The sequence below is a fragment of the Octodon degus genome, unplaced genomic scaffold (assembly GCF_000260255.1).
Source record: "Octodon degus isolate 3935 unplaced genomic scaffold, OctDeg1.0 scaffold00169, whole genome shotgun sequence".
Taxonomy (NCBI): domain Eukaryota; kingdom Metazoa; phylum Chordata; class Mammalia; order Rodentia; family Octodontidae; genus Octodon; species Octodon degus.
The window spans coordinates 449,550-469,661 of NW_004524745.1; the positions used below are offsets into that span (position 1 = coordinate 449,550).

The window sequence follows — 20,112 nt, forward strand, 5'->3', positions numbered from 1 at the left end:
AGTTTAGTGCAAAGGATTTGGCAAAGGCTCCTACCTCTATCTGAAGTTTAGTTTGGGGCATGTTGTCTTTGAGATACTATAGTAGAGCTGTTAAAATAGCCTGTTGAATATTTGAATCTAAAACTATAGGCTAGTGAAAGTAAGAATTGTTTATGAATCATCAGTTTATAGATATTTAAAATCATAGAACTTGATTAGGTAAGCTAAGGGAAGAATGTAGCTATAGAAGGGACAGGATTCATGGCTTGAGCCCTAGGTCACTGTGGCACATGGAAAGTGCTCTACGTAGATGTGGGCAGTGTACATTGTAAGTTCACAGAACTGACTTACTGTCCACGGGCAACCCTCTGCTCAAGGGGCCAAGCTAAAAGGTTGGCTCCAGCTCCTTCATGATTAGGGGGTTGCTTTTGTGGTGGCTGCATAGGCTTTCATTCTTTTCTAACCTGCAGTGCAGTTTTGTGGCCTTCCTTTAGCTATCACTGATCACAGACATAGACAGGCTGGCTGCTGAAGGAAGCATGCTTGCTCTCTCAGGAAGGAATACAGAATGCAGAGGTTGACAAGTGAAGTAGGCTCAGCTGAGTGTGTTTTCTGTGGGACCACACTGCAGGGAGAGAGCAGTCAGTTGCATTACAAGATTACTTTGGGAAACTTTCAAATCTGTTTCAGAATATCAAAGCATGTTTGTTTTTGTGTGTGGAACCCACCTCCTTCAAATTTTAGTCAAGATGGATGTATTACAGGGTTTCTTATCTCCTATACTTTAAATGAACTAGTGACTTTATTCTTCCCTAGACATACTGTATACTTTTTTTCTGCCCTTTTGATCTCCAAGTATGTACTAAGAAAATCAGCCATTATTTTTGAATTTTGATGAATTTTTGAGTTCATCTTGAAAATTCTTAGTGGGTGATAGAAAATTCTTTTGTTTTCTTCTCTGTTCTGCATAGCATAATGTCTTGTCACAATGTGAAAATATGAACTCTGGAATGAGATGAATGTGAACTCTGACTGCCACTTATTTAGGTAATTTGTTTAGTATTTCTAAACCTAAAAACACTTGTATAAACTGCCAGTGGCATTGGTGTCGGGATGGAAAGACATTAAATAACTCTTTAATCTTCTGCCCAAGGATGGAACTGATTGAAAGGCAGATGGATATAAAATTTTTATCCTTTAAAAATTTTTATCTTTATTACTGATAAAGATTAGGTTGAAATTATCAATGAGGGTTAGTGTACAATAATAATGAATTTAACACTGATTCACAATTAAGCATAAAAAATAAACTATCAGGTAAATCTCTGGAAGGGTGAGACAACCATAGGACTCTGCAGAGGCAGGCAAAGTCCATCTTCACAACAAAAATGTGCACCTTCTGCAAACCAGCTCATGGGAGGTAAAAGAGGTGGAGCCGTAATTTTTTCTCTGCCAGTCAGATTAGATTGAGGAGGTTAAGACTGTAATGAAAATAAAATGAGCAGCATAAGTTATTTCTCCATTATGAAAAGTTCTACCTTGTAACTTCATATATGTAAATCACTTAGTGGTATGTCTGGCACACACTATGTAATAAATGCTAGATTTTGTTATTTGCATATGCTTGTAAGAGAATTTTTTTTCTTGAAGGTACACAAGTATATGAAAGTCAAATCAACAAACTCTTGCATACCTACCACCCAAAATTAACAAACGTTGGCATGTTACCTTGGTCTTTTTTAAAACAAAAATAAAATAATAATGATAAAAATTAAAGTCTTTATAACATCCTTCCTATGTTCATGCCAATCTTACTCTGCCACTGACTAGAAGCAACTATCAAGAGTTTGTTTTGTGTCTTTCTATTCCATGCTATATAGGTATCTTACATTCAGAAGTAATTATTCTTTTTTAACACTTGGTTTTTCATTGAATAACAGGTTTTTGAGCTCCATCCGTAATAATAAATCTATGTAGTTCTTTTTTGTTTGGTTTTGTTTTTTGGTAATGGGAATCAGACTCAGGATTATGTGCTTGCCAGGGAGTTGTTTGCCACTGAGCTACATCTCCATTTCTATCTCGCTTATTTTAACTGCTAGATATTCCACAAGAACATGTAACATTATAAGACCCACTATTGACAACTTTAGTTATAGATGAATTATAGTCAGTGGGCCTGATGACCTCTCTGAAGTATAGATATAACCATTGGTAGGGCTGGTTGATGGGCTTGAAGATGTAAGTGGCAGCTGGTCAGTAATAATTTGCTTTTCTCATTTCCTAATAGCCCTGAATTTTGTGGTGAGACATCTCATGAACTTTGTGACTTCTGTCCATGTCTTGGAAATGGAGATCACCTGCTCTTCGCCTAGTCAGAATCAGAATCAGAGAGAGGGAAATCAAAATAGGAGCCTAGGATTCTGGGTTCTGGACGCTAACCCTTTATTATTTACTTTGAGTCTCAAGGAAATGGGGATTCTTATGCAATCATTAAGTGTTTTGCATAGTTGGACCTTCTAATATTTCTGGTCCTTTTCTAATAAAATGAGAAATCCCTTAAGAAACAACACTAAAGAGGAGGTAATGAGTAGTTTCTAAGTAGTCTGGCATCTGGCAGTTGAAGAAAGGGCAAAATGAAAACCACTTCTTGAATCATGTTTGCAAATAGAATTATGCCAAGGGCTCTTTATTACTCCAGTGTCATTATCCATTTAATTGGTATTAGGTCAGCTACTTAGATCAGAGCTAATAGCATATTAAGCCCCATTCTGTTTACATCAGTTGCATGGTAACTTGGTGGAGTTGGGGACAAGTGACAACTGTGACGTTTGGTCTGTAGAGTGATTTCATCATGGTCTGAGCCCTGTATCACCCTGGGTAAAGAAGCATGTGATATGGACCTGACATCTTAGTGCCCCTCAGAATATTCCAAGTTGTGAACAAAATCATGAATTGTTTGTTTGATCTAGGAGTTTAGCTTACAAGGAACAACATTTTCTTGGGTGATGCTGACAAGTAGAACTGAATTTTCCTTTGCTCTTTCTTAGTGAAGAGAAAGCCAACGTTTTGGGGAAGCTTTATAAATAGCCCTCAGATATTGGAGTATATTTGTAGTTCTCCAGTTATGCCCTCTGCTGACCCCTACATATCAGTTCAGGCGGTGCCTATGAGTCATGCATCTGTGCTTGTTGGGGCTTTGAGCTCTTGTTTTCACTGCCTCCAGGTCCTTTTATGGGTTCCCGGTTGCTGTATCTCTGTTTTTTTAGTTGTATGTATTACTTGCTTGAAAAGTAGTAATGTGATCACATATAAGCTTCCTTGCCTTTGTGTATCCATTACCTTTCCCAAGTTACCTTAACAACTCACTGATCTAAATGGTGCTTTTGCTTACAACATTGAAGTTCATTTTCAGGAATTAATATGCTGGTATATTTTACCCTGGTCAGTTTGTGTATGGATTGCTCTCTTTGGGTGGAGTATAGACTGATTTACTGATGAAAATAGTTCATTAGGAACTTGCATTGCCATGCTTGTTTTCAGAGGCAGAGCTTTAATATCCTGTTTTTAACCAAAATATATTACAGCATTTTGAGAAAGTTCCTCTTTTTAAAAAAATTGATGTAAGGGGCCAGGAATTTAGCTCAGTGGTGCAGCATCTGCCTCAGAAGCCTGAGGTTCTGAGTTGGCTTCCCAGTAACCACCCCCACCTTTTTTTGACGTAAAGTCCACATAAAATTTACAGCAACTGTTAACACTTTTTTTGTACCAGGGATTAAACTCAGGACCTTGTGTTTGCCAGGCAGGCACTTATTCTACTGAGCTATCTCCCCGGCCCACTGTTACCACTGTTTGACTATGTGCTTTATCACTCTAAGAAGAACCTCCTTACTCACTTGGCATTTACTGCCCATTCTACCTCCCCCAGCACATGGCTCTTCCTAATCTATTTTCTGTGTCTACAGGTTTCCTCTTCTGAATGTTCCTGTAAAGTGTGATTCTTTGTGTCTGGCTTCTTTAACTTATTTTATCCGTGTTGTAGCATGGATAAAATATTTTACTTCATTCTATCTTTTGAGTACTATTCCATTTAATGGATATACCACATTTCATATGTTCATTAGTTAATAGATATCTACTTTGTTTTCACTTTTTAGCTTTGTTTTCACTGTTTGAACACTATTCTTCATTTCTTTGGGAATATATATACCTCAGAGTGGAATTGCTGCTTCATATGGTAATTTTATATTTGAATTTATTGAGTAACTGCCTAAGTATTCCCCACAGCCAGCTGTGCCATTTTATAATCCCATCAACAGTATGAAGGTTCAGATTTCTCCCATTCTTGCCAATACTTGATATTTTTTGTACTTTATTGAAGCTATCCTAGGGGGTATATTTATTTGCATTTCTTTAATGATTAATGGTGTTGAACATTTTTTCATGTACTTATTGGCCATTAATCTTCTTTGGAGAAATATCTGTTCAAGTTCTTTGTTCGCCTTTTCACTGGATTGTCTGTTTTTGATTTGTAAGAAAATAGGAATTGAGATCGTCTATAGCAGAAAGCGGAGTTAGACTGATTTTAGGTGTTTGCCACATATACTTCACGCTAGTTCAGCCCCCAAATTGAGTCAGTTTACACCTCTACTACTTTGTAAGGCAAGGTGTTGCCCTCATTTCCTCTCAAGCAGGAGGCATACCCTAACTTCCTATCCTTTTACCATGTCTGCAGGCCAAACTTCACTTCAAGAATTGTTGATTTTGTTCTTTGGCCCTTCCTCCAAGATTGGAACAATTTAAATACAAGCTGATATCATGAGGCAAACTGGGCATGATTGCACATGCCTGTACCCAGAAATCAAGTGGCTGAGGCAAAAGGATCACTAGGAATTAAAGACCATCTTTGTCTACATAGTAAGTTCAAGGCCAGCTTGGACTATATAGTGAGCCCTTGTCTCAAAAAACAGGCAGTGGGGCTTTGTGTTGTTATTATTATTTGCCCATTTGGTTCAGTTTTTAATAGCCTTGCTAGTCCTTATTGATAGATATTTGACTTTTTGATACTGGAAAAACAGAAGAAAAATACCATAATGTATATTGAGAAACTTAACTGATTTTGTAAAACTTTTTAAATTTTTTAAAAATATATTTGATACAGTGTCTTACTATACAGCTCAGACTCATACTGATCCTCCTGTTTTAGGGAAGCACTCATTCTACTGAGTTTTCTTTTTCTTTTCTTCTCTTTTTTTTTTTTTAACGGAACCAGGGATTGGACTCAGGCCCTTGCACTTGCCAGGGAAGAACTTATTCTACTGAGCCATCTCCCCGGCCCTGATCCTCCTGTTTTGAGCCTTGCCAGTGCTGGGATTACAGGCGTGTGCTACCATGCCTGGACTCAGTGGCCAGCTCAGTGCATCTGGGGGCAAGGCTGGTGCTGTGGTGCTAGGGATTGAACCCCAGTCTATGTGCTTGCCTGACAAGGTGCTTAGTCTGATGAGCTGTCTCTCTTTCTTTATTATGTCCTAAGTACATTTATTGTTCTCATAAGAAGGGACTATGTATGCTGTGGTGTGTAGCTGATTTGTTTGAGAAAGGGACCAGAGATCTCAGAGTTGGGTTTCTGGATGATCATATTGGTAGTGCTCCCAGTGCTTCTATTTCTTGGTCTTTTTGCTGAGTTCCTGAAACTAACAAATTGTGTTATGTTTAGTGGACTGTTAGAATAGTGCAGTACACTGTACAGAATTAGAATTCTCTGCTATGAAGGATATTCTTTTGTATTCTTTAGTTCCTGAACATAGTATTTCAGCCTGTCTCAGCATTTTCTTGGGTATAATTATCCTGATGCTTCTACAACCGTTCGATAGGAACTGCACAAAGCCCCTTGTCTCACTGAAGGTAAGAGATAGTTATTGCCTGATAAGGCATTACATGTGCATAACTCTTCATGCTCAGCTGTTACAATTAAAGTATCCGCTAATTTTCCTTCATAGAATTTTAGAGTCAGGTCTCGGATTGGGAGGATATCCTGTAGACCTCTTGATGTAGAGCTTCCCTTTCCACCCACTAGTGATTTCTGACATGCTACTGTTCTTATTTGAACATACCTAGTAATTTCTGGTGATTTCATCCCTTTCCCAGAATGACTCCTCAGTTTCTAGAATACAGTTTCCTTCCCTTTTAAAACTTTTTTTGGTTCCTTATCTTTCCATCTTAAAATGTTGAATTTTTAAAAGACTAAGCCCTTTTACTTTGTGTCCTTTATTAGGAATTTCATCCACTCTCACAACTTCAGGTCCCACCCATATACAAAATAGAATCTGTAGTCCAGATTGACTCCTTGAACTTCAGGCCCAATCTAGGTTTCTTTTTATGTTTCACCTAAATGTCTCAGAGCTGCTTCAAACTTGGTTTGTCCAAAACAAATAAACCAACCCTCATCATCTTCTCTTCCAAATTTGTCTTGTCATGGATTCTTTACCTCAGTAAGAGGCAACATCAGCCATCTAGCTCTTATGCAGGCCTAAGCTGGGTAGGGTTGTTCTTGACCTTGCCTCTCCCCAACTCCTGGTACATAATAAAGGTTACTGATGAAGGATTTGATTAAGTCATGTTGCTGATTTGCCTCTTGAGTATTTGCTTAAATCTCTCTACTTTTCTCCATTATCACACTAAGATACTGTCTTTCCAAGACTGTCATAGTGGCTATCCTGATAGATTTCCAATATGCACACTTGTGTTCTCTAATCCAATACTTCCCAAACTTCCTATATTATAGCACCTGGAAAATTATATTTGCACAATTCACTGGGTTAACTGGACAAGGCTGCTTGGGGTCAGAGGCAACTAATCTGAGGGAGCTTTGGCAGTCCTAGACTGTCTAGTTGCTCTAGGGACCCCAGGGATCAGTATGTTGAACATCTATTACCTACTCATGACTTAGAGGGCATTCTATGAGAAAAAAAAAAAATGTTTTAATTCATTCTCTATGGTTCAGTTAATGTGAACACATCACTCTTAAAACCTAGTGGCTTTCCATTACTGTTAGAATAAATACTAAAACTTCAATGTGGCTTAAAATCCTGCATGATTTGACCCACTTTTACTAGCTCCATCTCTTTATGCATTTTCCTTCCACTCTTGTGCCTCAGTTTTATTGGCTGTTAATTCCTCAAATAAGCCATAGTCTTTTGACCTTTGCATGTATTGCTCTTTGGGGTGGAATTGGTCTTCCCTTCATTTGAAGGTCTCCAGTTCGTTAATTCTTGCTCATACTTAAGGCCTAAAATTAAAAAGTCTCTGTGATTTCTTTGAGTATGTCAGGCATATCCTCTATTAGACTGTGCTTTTTAAGCCTCAGTCCTAATCACAGTGGTAATGCAATGTCTTTGTGTCCTATGAAAATGTGTGTGGGGCTGGGGAGATAGCTCAGTGGAACAAGTGCTCACCTAGAAAATGCGTGTGTGTCTTGTTTACTACTCTGATAATGGTGTTTTGGGGGCCTGAAATGTGTATACACAATGAATTATGTATCAGTTTTTGGTGCTAAAGGTAAAGCATTAACCAAATCAAACACGATCCGTACTCTTATGGAGATAACACTGAGGAGCAGACCATAAAGAAGTAAGCAACTATCTTATAATGGAGGTGATCATTTCTTTTTGTTTCTTCTTTTTCTTTTCTTTTTTTAAGCAGGGCCTTGCTTTATAGTGCAAGACTAGCCTTCAACTGACTGTGTAGTCCAGGATATCCTGAAACTTGTGGCAGTCTTTCTGCCTCAGTCTCCCAAGTGTTGGGATTACAGGTGGGCAGCACCCATTTGACCCAGGTGATCATTTAGTTATTGGATATTACTTGAGTTCTGAGTGTCAGGGAAGGCTTCAGTAAAGTAGAAATTTCAGTCAAGATCTAAATAAAAAGGATGATCAGCCTCTTAAAAAAGTCTAGAGGAAGAACATTCCAAGTGGAAGATATACATAATAAAATACCTTAAAAGAGGAGTAAGTTTGGTGGAGTTGTTTGAACAAGTATGTGTTGTGTGGGGTAGAGAGTAGTCATGAAGATGTCAGGGGCCAGATCATATAAGTCTTTAGTGCAGATTAGGTAAATGGAATTTTATGTTATGCATGATAGGAGGCCTGCAGAGGGCTTTGAGTGAGATGAACCTGATTTACACATTAAGGTATCCACAACAGAAACCAGCCATGATGTCTTGGAAGCTTGGGCTGGGATGGGAGTAGTGGCATGAGAACAGTGTAGTTTGGGACTATATTTGGCAATAAGTTGATGAATGTTGAAAGTAAGTTAATATTTGCTGATGAGGGAGGGGGTTTGGAGGCCTGTATTTTTTTTTTTTTTTTTTTTTGGCGGAACTGGGGATTGAACTCAGACCCTTGCGCTTGCCAGGCAAGTGCTTATTCTACTGAGCCATCCCCTGGACTGGTCCCTGTATTTTTAAAATTGAACAGTTGGATAGCACCATTCACTGAGATGTGGAAGACTGGGAGAGTAGGGTGACTAAACCAGTTATGTTTGTTTTAAACATGTTAACTGTAAATTTAACAAACAAGAGGACGTGTTTTATAAAGAATTGAATATATAAAATTGGAATTAGAGAGAAGGATTGGAGATATAAATTTGGAAGTCATAATAAGATAGGCAGCCAAGAATGCTAAGAGGTGGTGCTGATAGGTAAGCAGTTCCAGGGCAACTTCCTGGAAACTGTCAGCATTGAAAGCCGAGCAGAGAGCCATCAGCAAGGGGGAACTTAGGAAGAATAGCCATGAGGTAGGAAAGAGAGAACTATTTCAAGAATTGTGTTGAGTGCTGAGAGATTGAGAAGATAACAGAGAAGTATCCAATGTTTTCCTCAGTTGTAAACATCACAGGGCCTGGGCTGCAGTCAGTTCAGCAGATCAGATGGATATGGGATTGGAGAGGGCTGAGGAGCTGTTAAGTCTGGTGACCCCAAATGTTAACGATCCCATGGGTGAAGACTGGTCAGTGTCATATGTGTTGGAACAGTTGCGCCTGGCATAGCCATTAAGAGTTTGGTTAAATTTTGCAGAGAGGAAGGAAGGAAAGAGAGCAGTAGCAGGGAGCCCTGGGGTCAAGAAGGGGTTTTTAAATTATTTACCTCACCAAAAAAGATCTTGCAGAGAACTAAAATAGAAGATTAAGGAGAAAGAGAATAACAGTGGGAAAAGGCACATGGGGATGGAATTCACAGCTAAGTGGAAGTTGTGTTTTGATTCCTATATATGTACTGTCCCTGTCAGGAACAGGGAAAAGAGACTATACAAATGTAGGTCAGGTAGTAGATTAGGAGGTGGGAAGAAGAGTGGTTACTAGATTGCTTTTCTTCATGAGTTAAGGGGAAGGAGTATAGGTATTTTGAAGAGATAAGGCAAAATGTGAAATAGTTGTTTTGGAGAGCAGACAAGTGAAAAACATATTAAGGAGGTATTTAATAGGATCTCCAGGCAATGCGAAGTGCTCATTTAAAATTTATGGCCCTGGGCCCAAGGAGATAGCTCAGTCATGGCCCTGGGCCTAGGGAGATAGCTCAGTCACATAAGCACCTGCCTGACAAGAGCAAGGTCTTGAGTTCGATCCCACCCACCCCCATGGGGGGGGTGGAGAGAGAAGAGAGAAATTCATGGCCCTGAATTTCAAGACCATTCAGTACAGTTAAGTGTTTTCTTCTAGCAGCATTTAGCACTTAGGTTATAGGCAGTAGGTAGGTGATATGGTTTAACCTGAGATGGCATTTGCCAGGTAAACATACAGAAAGAATATATACAAAGGGAATAAAAATAAATTATGGACCTGGGAAGCTAAGCTGGGTAAGGGAGGAAAGGCCATGGAAGTGGAATGATAATGAAAATACTCAGTACATTGAAGAAGTGCTGGAAGGTATGAGATAGAAGTGACCTGAAAGAAAATGCAGTTAATACTGGTAAAATTGAAAGTTTGGAGGTGGTACAGTTACTAGAGTTGGCAAGATCTAGAATATGATTGACTGGGTAAAGTAAATGTTTTAAAGGGAGAGGAGGTCATAGTTTTGGATATATATACTTTTGCATGCTGGTTGAAGTCATCTTGGTTTGGTACAGCAGTGGTGCCGAGGAAGATAGAGAATTGTTGATGAATAAGGGCAAGTGTTTAGACTGGTGAGGGGGAATCAGCTGGAAAAGCAAAGTACTTTGAATTTCAAGAACCAGTGTTCTCCAGGGGCTAAGGAGATAGCTTGGCAGTTTAAGCGCCTGCCTGGCAAGCACAAGTACCCAAGTTCCATCCCTGGTACTGCATGTCTTGCTGGCTGAAGAACCCTAGGCTCACCATGCTAGTCACTAACATTGGGCATAGTGGTGCACATCTGTAATCCCAGTGTTAAGGAAAAAAGAGAGAGTTTGGCAATTTACATTTTCATTAGACAGCTTTTATTGAATGTAAAAAGTCTTAGAAATCTCTGGTTTATTTAGTTCTGTCTTTTAAAACTAATTTATTTTATTTTATTTATTTTAATTGAGACTGGGTCTTGCTTTGTTGCCCAGGCTGATCTCAGATTCCTCCCACCTCAGCCTTCTAGATAGCTGGGACTGTGGACATGTGCCACATCACTTGGTTAATACTCCATCTTTTTAAAGAAGAGAGATTGGCAGATGGCAGGTTGCTGGCCAAATCCAGCCTGCTACCTGTTTTTGTGTTTTGAGCAATCATACCCATTATTTATATCACACCCATTGGTTTGCACCTTGTCTGTGGCTGCTTTTATACTACAGTGGCAGAGAGCACTAACAGAAACAACCCCACAAGGCCTACAGTATTTAATGTCTGGCCATTTATAGAAAGTTTGTGGACTTCTGATTTAGAACAGTGTTTCTCACACTTTCCTGTGCCTCACAATCACCCCGGGGGTTATAAAAACCAGATTGCTTGACCTCAAGAATTTCTGATTCAGCAGGTATGGATTGGGGCCTAAAGTTACCAAGTGATAACTGGTGTTTTGGGAATAGAATCTATACTTTAAGAGCCATTGTTGTAGAGATTTAATCCATTTATACTGAAGATTGCTGGTTTTTGAAGTTTTGCATGTAACTCATATATGTGACCTGGATAAATTCAAGAAACAAGAATTTGAAGAGAAAAAAATTTATTACGTTCTGTTGTTATAGGCATTACAAAGATGGAACACTAGGCATAAAAGGTTTAACACATTCGTGATGGGCCTGTACTTTGAATGTCTTGTTGCTAAGAGCATCTGATTTGAATTCTGTCATCCATTATTAAATGGTTAATCTCTATTGATTTAAGCTGTTCGTTGGGACAGTCGTGTATGTACAGTAGGAATGTGTTAAGGTGGAAACCAGGGTTCCTGTTCTCTTAATCTTTGCTAAACACTGAACTGAGAGTCTTCTACCAGAGCCTATCACTTGGCATGATTTACTGGTTTGTCATAACTTTTAAGCTTGGTGACCCCATAATGGTAACGATTCTGTGGAGGAAGGCTGATCAGTGCTGTATGGTTAGAACTGTTGCCTCTTCTGGCTTTGTACTTAGCTATGAGCTTTCTTTCTACTTTATATTTTCCCTGAGTTGTCTGGTAGCCTGAGCTTTGCGTGTCCTCCTTTATAAGGGTGCTTGAGTACTATAGAGATTTGTCATGGCTGGTTGAGTTGGGGGTGGTAGCCAGTATGTGATCTCAGGAGGGACTTCGAGTCTGATCCTATACAGTAGCCCTGTCATTCACAGCTGTATCACTCTCATACCTGGGAGTGAAATGAGATCTATGCTTAGCTAAACTAAGTCATTTGTCCTGTTCTTTAGTGGAGACCATGAAGGCTGTTTGTAGAATAGGCAGGGACCTCTTCTGAGATTCTCTCCAGCCTCTTGCTCCATGTCTAAAGTTACTTTCTTTTTGAGTTTGTCTATACTATAGTTCAACAGTTAGAGTAGAAGCTAACTGTGGCAGTGATGGTGAACCTTTTAAAACTTTCAGTGATACAAACAGCCTATTGTGGCACACATGCCATAGGTGTGCTACCACTTGTCTAATGTGTCCTCAGTAGTGAAGTAGACTACTGAGTTCTAGGTGAGTTCTTGAGTGATTTTGCCCAAGAATCACTTGCACTCTGGCTTCTTGCTTCAAACCTCTGGTCAGACTTCTCCCTTTCCTGCCTCTGCTGAGTGTACCTCACCATCCAAGTCATAGGATCACTTAATCTCAGCTCTGCCCTGCTCTTCCCAGTTGAGGCTCTTCTCTGTCCCTTCTTTCTTCTGCTTGTGCTCTCATTTTGCTTTTTTTCTCTTCTTTTTGTTTCATTGCCTTCTGCATTTTGCTTCCTAACTGCAAATGAATTCTTGGCCTCTTACTAAACTTACCTGTGGTGGGTAGCTGGCGTACTCTGATCACCTGGAGCTTACAGCTAAAGGAAGATTAGAATCAGAGGGGCTGTTGGTCTGTTAATTTAGAAGTCATGACAAAGATAGTGAAAAAGGTAGCCTTTGTCTTGAATTTTCTGATCCATAATAGACCTTGAAGTTGGTAGAGGTCTGCAGAAATTGAGCGTGGTTTCCTTATAAGGGAGCAGAATATGGCCAGGTTAGGTCACACTGGGAGCAGAGAGTCTCTGAGGGCACCCTGCAGCCTTTCTTGGAGACCAGGGATCAGCCAGAAAGGGTGCTTTGATCTTCCATATCTCCTCTAAGTTTCAGCTTACCCATTTTAAATTTGTTTAGTCTTTAATATGAGAGAGCAGTTGAAGAAAGTGTTCTGTGGCTAAATAAAAATAGAGGAGTGCAATAGGCCAGGATGTACTGGTATTGTCTAAATCCTATCTTTAAAATGGAAAAATAGGTCAGACAGGAAAAAACAATCTTTTCTATACCTCAAGACATAACAAATAGGAAAGTAAGTGCTAATTTAGAAAAGAATGGAGATAAAACTTATAAGAAGGCAAACGCTTATAGAGGTAGCATCACAAGATGAAATTACCTCAGAAGTCTATTTGAGAGATTGTGTCATGTCGGGAAAGTTCTAGGGACTTGAGAGTCTCTTCCTTTTGTGAGAGATGAAAATGAAATGCCAGCCTCTCAGTCTGTCTCCCAGAAAAAGAACATTGGGCTGATGAGCAATGACTCTGGCAGTGTCTCTTCTGGCCATGTTGAGCCTCACAGGAAATCTCAGGATTTCTCATCAGGACAAGGCCCCACAAGAATGTTACTGCTCTTAGAGCCTTGTGGTTTTATGCCACTGGAGAATTTTCTAGGGAAACAGTGAAACAGTTCTGAGGGAAATTGCTCAGTAGGACTAGACAGAGGCTGCAGTGAGGGCAGTACATGCCCTTCTGGGGGCTGCTGGTGGAAGTTTGTGTTCTGCATGCCCCCTGGAGCTTGTAAGGGGATTGTTGTCCTGCACTACTCACAGCAGCTCTGGGTCTAAACCTGGATGGGGCTGTTCCTTAAGGGTTTGAGAGGCAGAGATATAGGAAACTGAGATGCTTTCTTTTGTAGTTTTACAAAGTAACTTACTGAGAAAATCCACAAGGCAATCATAAGTGTGATTTCCATAATTAATGTGTACTATATTCAGCAAGTGATAAGTTCCTGTTTTGTCCCAGCCATTCTTCCAGATATTAGGACTATATCTTGGAACTGAACAAAGTCCTGCACTTGTGGACCTAAGGGAAGCTAGCCAGACAGTTACTGTTTTGGGTAGTGCTAAGTGCTAGAGAGAGAAACCTGGTAAGGCAAAGTCCTTTCATATAGGTGACACTTGAGAAAGGCCTGCAGGAATGAGGGAAGTGAAGGTGGCTGTTCATGAGAGTAGGTTCCTACAGAAAGGGAACAACAGAGGGCAGTTAAGTGTCAAGGCACAAGTGCACCTGATGGGCTGAGCTGAGAGGGAGAAGAAAGTTGTCAGAGGTGAGTCAGAGACTTACCTGAGAGCACAACCACGCTTGGTTTCCTAACACTTGAAAAACACTTTGGTGAATGTTTGTGTCTCCCCAAATTTAGACTGGGAAACCCTAATTTCTAATGTGAGCGTATTAGGAAATGGGGCTTTTGGGGAATAATTAGGTCATAAGAGTGGAGCCCTTTAAGTGGAGCCTGTGTCCCTGTAAAAGGGGCCAAGGGAGCTTTCCTGTTCCTCCACCATTCGAGGACACTGAGAAAGTGCCACCTATGGACAAGACAGCACACCTTCACCATACACTGAATGTGTCTTGATCTTGGGCTTATCAGCCTGTGAGTAATAAATTTCTGCTGTTTAGAGCTATCCAATTTATGACACTTTGTTTTAGCAGCCCAAAGACAAAACACCTTTCCTTTTTACTTTGGGATGGAAAACCATTGGAGGCTTAAAGTGTTAAGAAGATGACTCTGGCCATTGTGTGAAGGAAATGAAGGGTCAAGAGCATAAGAGATTTTTTCTGAGAGGCTTTTTATTAAGGTCCAATTCTGGATATACTTTGGGACAGGGCTAATAGGTTTTGTTGCTTGATTGGATGTTGAGTGTGACAGAAAAGGTTTTTGTTTAGAAAAGTCCCAGGAATAGAGCTGTTTACAAGTATGGAGAAGACTGGGGGTGCACAAAGTTTCTGACTTGACTAATAGTTGTGGGAATAAGCACTGGAGATTCAAGGGAGAAGGTTAATTATTGGTTCCTTAATGTCATTCATCCTATCAGCCTCATTTGTATTTGGGTCAGTACTACCTATTTGATCAGTACGATCCTAGCATATTAAACCTCAAGGATATTTACCTAGGCTTCTGCAGTTCATTGTGGTCAGAGCTACAGCATACTACGATTCTTTGGGTCTAGAGGAGCCTTGGGATAGGTTCTATAACTAACGCTACTCATTTCAGAGGTTGTGTTGGTTTCTTACTTGCATAACAGGTTACCCAAAGAGGTAGCTTAGACAACACCGATTTCTTAGAGTTCTGGAAGCTAGGAATCCAGACTCCAGGTGTTACAGGGCCATGTTCCCTCTGAATGGTCTTGGGAAGAAGGTTTCATTGCTTTTTCTAGTTTTATCTCACAGATAAAGCACAATATTCCCTGTCTCAGTCAACTCATAATGTCTTCCGTGTGTGTGTGTGTGTGTGTGTGTGTGTGTCCGTCCGTCCGTCCCTATCTTTCCATGGCCTTCTTTTAAGGATATTAAACATTAGATTTGGGTCCACCTTTTCTAGTGTGACTTCAGTGTAACTTGGTTACATCTGCAAAGACCCTCTTTCCAACTAAGGTTATGTTTATAGGTACTAGGGATTAGAACTTCAACAGACTTTTTGTGAAGAATGCTCATCCAGTTACAGGTGCTTGGCCTGGGTTTGACTCTGAGGGTTTTTTTGGCAAGTGTTTGGAAATGAGGAGCTATTAAAATTATTAGAAAACAGGTCTCACTATGCTATGGATATCCTATCTGTGAGAACTGTTTTTTTTAAAAGAATTGTTTATTACATTTTAAGCTAAATAAAGACAAAAATAGATTGTTCATTTCCCTTTTTTTTGGTACCAGGAATCAAACTTGGTACTGTGCACTTGGCCAGGCGGGCACTATGCCACTGAGCTACAATCCCAGCCCTGCATTGTATTTATTTTTTTAACGAGGAAAAACACCAAAAACTAGAACCAACTGTGTTTTAAAAGTTGAAAACTTTAGAATATGCAGGTGACTTTAGACTATCAAAGTAGAAGGTAAAAGAGATTTTATCGTATAAAGAATTTAAAACTGAGTGACACCTAAATTTGGTCACCGAGAGCTTAGGTTCCAAGTTAAGGTTTTGCCAGCAAGTTGGCAGAGATGGAATGCAGCAGAGCTTGGTCCCTGAGCACTGGGTATGATGGGGGAACCGTCTTCCTCCACAAGCCAGTCGCTTACTTTTCCATGGGGCTGGGCCCAAAAGCTGCCCAGGTGGTGTGTGGCACTATCTGACGATTGCCCCCCTTGCATGCAATACCTAGTGCAAGCACATTCTTCAGTGGTGTGTCAGCATGTGCTTCCTTTTTACTCACAAGTAAAGTCTAAGGGTTGTTTATCAAAGGAAGTTAAAGTTCCCATTCTGCTATCACAATGATAGGATTATATCAGGTTTAGCAATGTAATTAAACAGAATTCCTTAGCAACAGTATATACTTGTGGCCGTTGAATTGTGTTGCCACGGTCACCATGGGTTTTATGGAGTTCCTGTTCTCTTGTAAGGAAGTGTGTATAAATTGGCAGATGGAAGATGAATAAAGTGATAGGGCTCTTTCTAGCCGTAAGGAAATTTAGAAAGGACAAAGGAGTCAGAGGTTTCCACGAGAACTGGTAAAGATTTATGTGTTGCCTGGGTTATTTGGCTACTGTAGGGAAAAGCCTGAGAATATATCAGTTAATAAATGTGTGGAGAATGGGAGAAGTTAAAAGCAGAGATATGTACACAGGCATCAGAGAGACTGCATGCTGGAGGCCGGAAGGAGTAGGTCATTTCCAGCTCCCCCCTCAGTGATGGCAATAGTTGCCTGGCTGTGGAGCTACATGAAGCACAGTGATATGCATCCCACCTTTCCCTCACTTCTCTGGTCACCGTGGCACTTGGGTGACAGGGAGAGGCTGAGTGAGAGAGGGGCACTGGTGGCACCTAGGCTTCCTGGACCAAGCTGCACATTACTGCTCCAGTCTGGTTCACATGCACCATGGGAGAGGAAATTTTTTTTGATATTCTTACAGAACATGAATAGTATTCTTTTCAAAGAGAGCCTTCATTTCATGTGTACTCAGTGAGAATATAGCCACAACTATGTCCTCGGGGCAGGGATCAGTGTGGTAAAGCCACCATACTTCTAGGTTGAGCATAGGACAAATTATGCACACACATCATTTCCTTTGACTTAATCTTTTGTAATCCTGGCTCCAGTCTGGGTTTTGAAAGTAGTTAATTTGACTAAATTGAGATTTTTAATTTAGGACACAGATGGGGCGGGAGGTAAACTTCCAAAATCTCTACTCGCTGTGTCACTGTCCTGGCAGCACCCGTTTCATTAGAAAAGCAGATTCTGCTTTGACTCATCTGCCTCAGTGAGACGTGTGATCCGACTCACAGCACTCATGGCAGCCTACAGCTTGTTGGACCAGTGTCTACTGTCTGTTCTGCAGCACCTGTGGGGTGCCTGGCCTAGGCCATGGAAAACCTTGCAAAGAGATGACAGTCTGTTATGGGGCAGGAGCTTTGCCTGGGAATTTCCTGCCCTTTGGTGTAACTTCATGTACCAAGATGCCTTTTTAAAAGGCCACTTCCTGCTGGGGGAAGAGTGCCTACTGCCTGCTTTCCACAGAGGACTTCTGCTGTCTGCACCAGGGGACCACCTTCCTTTTGTCTATTGGTCAGTCCAGGGGTGGCAAGTGTGTTGACTATTGGATTCCAGTTGACACTACGTCCCTGAAAGTCACTGATCACAAGAGATGCCATACCCTTTGCACATAAAAGCTTCATTGCCATCCTAACCTCTTCTAACCTTCCTTTCTCATGTTGCAGCAGAAAAAGTCCTACCTGGAGCGGAGTGTTAAGGAAGCTGAAGACAACATCCGGGAGATGCTGATGGCACGAAGGGCACAGTGAGCCTGTAAGGGACACTCTCCCTTTGGACCCCTCTCATCTGCCTGGGGTTGGTAGCCTTCCTCTACCCAGGTGGACATTTTATCTGGTTGGGCCAGCAATCAACCCTGCACTTTTTGTATTGCCCTGAGCCACTTTCAGGTTCCACCCTGTATATTCCCCCAGCTTTACCTGCCCTGGATACTCTTCTCTCCTGTGGTGATACATGAATTCCCAGGAGAAAGAAGACAGGATCCAGGGCAGATAGGTATGTTCTACCTGACCCTGCCACCAGGTATGCTAGTCAGGTCAATAAAAGATTCCTGTCACACTCTGCTGAGTCTATTTTTATTGAGACCAGGTAAGAGGGCACAATTGGCACTTGGGACTACCCTTAGCTCCTGCTCCCTTGTGCTAGAACTTTTCTGTCTTTGGGAGTGGGGTTTTGCCTTCTTTTGTTCCTCTTCTGGTCTGAATGAGCCCCCTGATTTCTGGGCTTCTAAGTAGTACAGAGAAGGAAGAAAGACTTGCATTCACAGCTGAAGTTTTGGGCCTGTTCTGTTTTCTCCTAGGCATGCCAAAAGGTCAGTAGCGGCTGCATCTCCAAGGCTGTCTCCTTTGGACAATGTCACAAGATGGATCTGATGATCCTGAGGTCCCTTTGGAGGCTTAGGGACAGCGGTGTGCTGGAGCTGACTTATCCCACTTAGGAAAGCTGATTTTAGTTGTCAGGAATTTTGTTGCAAGACACTTGTGGAACATAGCCATTGTAGGCTGTTATTTTCTTCCCTGGTGCCGGGTAGAAACTGAATCTAGGGCTTTGCCTGTGTGAGGCAAGTGCTCTGTGGCTGAGCCACATCCCCTTCGAGCACAACCACCGTTAAAAAGTAAACTGCATAGCATGCACAAGGCCCTGGGTTCAATCCCCAGGACCATAAAAATAAAAAGTCTGAAGTATGTAAACTTAGAAATATATCCCTTCCTAATTATTTTTCTGTGTGTGCACCTAAGGTTAAGATTAAGTCACTGTGCTTTGGAGGTGGGAGAATTTCATGTGTGTTGTGGTATGTGGGAACTCATAGTGCAGACATAGGAGATGCTACCACATCGTAGCTTTTTCTTGTTAAAAAGTACACTGCTTTGGAGGGTGGCAGGTAAAGGTCAACTAGGAGCTTGGAGCTAAATCTGACTTGTGTTATGGTAGCTCAGCGCCACCCTGTGGCCAAAGGTGAGATGAGCGGCATGGCTGACTTGGTTGGGTTCAGGGAGGGCAAGAATTGGGTCTGGCTCCCTGACTGTGGTGTCCCAGGTTTCCAGAGAGCCTGGGATACCTATTCACCAAGAGGCCCCTTTTGGAGGCCCTGGGCAAAAGCAAGTCTGAGTTACACTGATGAATGCACTTACTGATGCTTATCTCTGAGGCAGAGTACGACAGCCAGCTTTAGAGCCTGCCTGTTTTGTGGTAGCCACACTGTTCGTGAAAGAGCCAAGAAGAGAAGAGGTAAAAGTCTTGTGTGTCCAACAATGACCGTAAGCTGAACTATCTATGTTTTACAGGACTTAGTGAGCAGATGAATCATTAGAAGTGGTAAAAATTCAGGCAGTAAGAAGCACAGACCCAAGACACTTAGAATGTCCCAAGAATTTAGACAACTCAATTTTGGGCAAATTTATTGAAACATACAGGTTGTGAGCAAAGAAATCATTCAGTGGTGTCTTATACCTTGCCATTACCTTGAATGTATAATTTAAAAATTATAAATATATATTTTATAACTAAGCTTTGGCCAAACAAAAAACAAAAAAACAAGGAAAGTCATTTAGCACATTTGTTACAGATCAATAAGAAATGGATTTTCAACATTAAAAAGATCAAGTCACTGAATTAAACAGCAGCAACCATGGCTAATCTAGAATCCCAGTGTTGAGGGCAGAGGTGCCTGTGAGGAGCTAGTCATTTTTACAGCAATCAGAAGAGACGAGACAGGACACCTATAGGGTGGCAGAGCTGGCCGGGCAGGAGGGCTGGGCTGATCAGGTGAGCATGTCCCAAAGGCAGCAGCAACAGAGAGCAGTCCAGCAGGCCGTGAGGCAGGTGGAGGGCCCCAGGTCGTCTCTTCTTTGGTCTTCTACCACATACACTGGAGGAGAGAGGGGTGGGGGAAGAATGAGCTGGTGCAAACCTTGGCCCTACACAGCCTTCCTGGGGGAAAGGAGGGCTGCTGTGGGCAAAAGCCATTAAGCAGCCCTGTGTGTGGAGATCAAAAAAGGAAGGATGGCTTAGCTCATCATCTGCTTTCCTCTCTTGCCAATCCCAACCGGACATTCACATCTCACAGGAATGAGTACTGGGGAAAGTAGAGAATGGCCCCTGTCAAGGAGGAGCTGATGTACCATCTACAGTTGCTAAAGCAGGGAGCATTATGTTCTCTGTCCCCAAGGGAATGGGGGGGAGAGAGAGAGAGAGAGAGAGAGAGAGAGAGAGGGGGAGGGGGGGGGGGGGGGGGACAGGAGGGAGCAGGCACATCTCAGATACAGCTAAGCCAC

General features: G+C 41.4%; 2 protein-coding genes across 4 annotated transcripts in view; one reads left to right on the top strand and one right to left on the bottom strand.

Annotated features, from left to right (window-relative positions):
• The window catches only part of Pfdn1 (prefoldin subunit 1), a 74,387-nt gene extending 55,873 nt beyond the window's left edge, over nt 1-18,514 (top strand). Inside the window, exons 4-5 of one of the 3 annotated variants that reach the window (XM_023703404.1) lie at nt 17,506-17,593; nt 18,138-18,514. In XM_023703404.1, coding sequence (XP_023559172.1) covers nt 17,506-17,589 — 84 coding nt within the window. In that variant the 3' untranslated portion in view covers nt 17,590-17,593; nt 18,138-18,514. Of the gene's footprint in view, nt 1-17,505; nt 17,900-18,137 lie in introns of those variants that run through there. The other 2 variants (XM_004643233.2, XM_023703405.1) reach the window with 2 other exon arrangements.
• Nucleotides 18,515-19,209: 695 nt separating this feature from the next.
• Nucleotides 19,210-20,112, bottom strand: part of Cystm1 (cysteine rich transmembrane module containing 1) — a 64,536-nt gene continuing 63,633 nt past the window's right edge. Inside the window, exon 3 of the mRNA XM_023703407.1 lies at nt 19,210-19,706. Within this exon, the coding sequence (XP_023559175.1) occupies nt 19,600-19,706 (107 nt within the window). The 3' untranslated portion in view covers nt 19,210-19,599. The remainder of the gene's footprint in view (nt 19,707-20,112) is intronic.